This window comes from Aplysia californica, unplaced genomic scaffold (assembly GCF_000002075.1).
Source record: "Aplysia californica isolate F4 #8 unplaced genomic scaffold, AplCal3.0 scaffold00362, whole genome shotgun sequence".
Taxonomy (NCBI): domain Eukaryota; kingdom Metazoa; phylum Mollusca; class Gastropoda; order Aplysiida; family Aplysiidae; genus Aplysia; species Aplysia californica.
In genome coordinates, this window is record NW_004797632.1 from 434877 (window position 1) to 436985 (window position 2109).

The 2109-nt window shown below is 43.1% G+C and overlaps 1 protein-coding gene across 1 annotated transcript in view; it reads right to left on the reverse strand.

Annotated features, from left to right (window-relative positions):
* Window positions 1–2109, reverse strand: part of LOC101853398 (TBC1 domain family member 13) — a gene marked incomplete in the record, with an annotated part of 23922 nt that overhangs the window by 12266 nt on the left and 9547 nt on the right. Inside the window, 1 exon segment of the mRNA XM_013085286.2 lies at window positions 1505–1667. Coding sequence (XP_012940740.1) covers window positions 1505–1667 — 163 coding nt within the window.

The following is a 2109-nucleotide window of genomic DNA, read 5'->3' on the forward strand; positions in this document are numbered from 1 at the left end:
GGCCCAATATTTTTGCCCTACTGACAAAGTTTAGATCATTAAAGAGGTGGGCTGCATCCAACCTGTCTGTCATGGTCAACCTGGGCTGAATATAATAATAAATAATAAATAGCATTTGTATAGCGCATATCCCCACTCAACAACAGGCTGTATGCGTTTTACTCTATATTATTACTCCAGCAGACCATAGAACACTCAGAAACATTCTCAGCTTCCCGGGAAGCATACACTGCAAGCAGCTGATGAAGCGCTCAAACACTAACAAACTGACAAGATCTTTCGCTGTCTATAGCCGGGTACCCATTCCCACCTGGGTGAAGTGAGGAAAATTCGAGTAAAGTGCCTTTCCCAAGGACACAACGTCGGGCCTCTGACGGGATTCGAACCCACGACCTTATGGTTGTGAGTCCGAGAGCCTAACCACTAGGCCACTAACAACACAGGCTGAGAAGGATATAACATCCCAGCAGACAGACAGAGAGACCCTGGCATAAAGTAGCAGTGTCGTCAAAACCCAGAGGAAAGCAGGTGACACATGGCACCGCTAATAGAAAGGAAATTTGTGGTACGCATAACAACCCTTGCTTAAAGGTGAATTCAATATAATCGCACAGGTTCGCAGCAGAGGAGCAAACTGGCTATGAAAAAAAAAATCCTGAACTTTTCGGACCCCGTAGAAAGTGAGTCAAAATCTACGATCTACGAATCATAATATCAAATACATCTTGTATAGAGACTGCTTTTATATAAATTTTTTTTGTGATTTTTTTATAGTAGAGGGTTTTACGGCGCTCGCAACTGCATAAGGTCACATGAGCGCCAAGGGATGGGTGTCAACAGAGAAGTCTTTACAGGGAATCAGACTTAGACTGCTCACCTCTCTAGCTTCAACAGCACAAGGTCTGCTTCGACTATCAAGGCACCCCGGAAATAGCAGGTCACAAGAGAGTGACAAACATACAAAAGAAGTACAGGAAAATGACAATAGTAAGGATCAGGAAAGAAAAAGCAGCAGTTCCCTGTTGTAGACCAGGCACAGTTATGAGAATGACATGAGTCAGTCCATTTACAATTCTACTATGTTTGAACGAGAATTGTCCCCCCTTTGGGAATGGCCTAAAGACCCTTCAGTCAGTGTCACTGCCCCGGGGGGTTTAATATAAAGTGCAATATGACATACACGAAGAGATTGAAATTTAAATAACTGTATAAGAATCAACACAATACATTACATTAAACGAAGAACACAATTACACACACAGTTCTGATCAACTTTGCATTGATCAGCCTGAAGTGGGGCACAGTTCAGATCTCCAGATTTATCCCGATAATCAACACATCTGATTCCCAGGCACACACACACACACACACACACACACAAGGGAACTACAAACTCAGTTTCACAACTGTGAGACACAAGAGATCTAAGAAAGAAAAAAAGGAGATCACAATAAAAATTGCAGAAAAAAAAAGATTTTAAGTTCAAAAGTATAGCAGCTCATACATTGAAGGTGATTCCTAGTCGATTCTTGGAGACGGTCTCTGACTGAAGGACGCAGTGCTCCACGCGTTTTCTCAAGTTCTCCACGTTGGACGAGGCGTTGACCAGCTCTTCACATGGGTACTCTGTGGCTTGTTGGAAGAACGACAGATCGGGACATAATCGCCTGTGCAGAAAAAAGAAAGAGAAAGTAAATGTAATTTGGTAAAAGTCACTGTGAAAGGAAAAAATGAAGAGCTATGGGAAAGGACAGGACAAAAGGATATAGAAGTAGAAATAGGACTAAGAAAGTGGCGATGGATGGGACACACCTTAAGAAAGCCCAGCGGAAACATCACAAGACAGTCACTGCAATGGAACCCACTGGGAGCATGAGGAAGGGGTAGGCCACGAGAGACGTGGAGGAGATGTGTGGAAAGGGATATGAGAGAGATGAAGCTCACTTGGAACGAGCTTGGAAGGATGGCTCAGGATAGAGATAAATGGAAGGAGCTTGTATGTGGCCTATACCCTGCCAGGGGTGAAAGGCATTGATGATGATGATGATGATGATGATGATGATGATGATGATGATGATGATGATGATGATGATGATGATGACTGTGAAA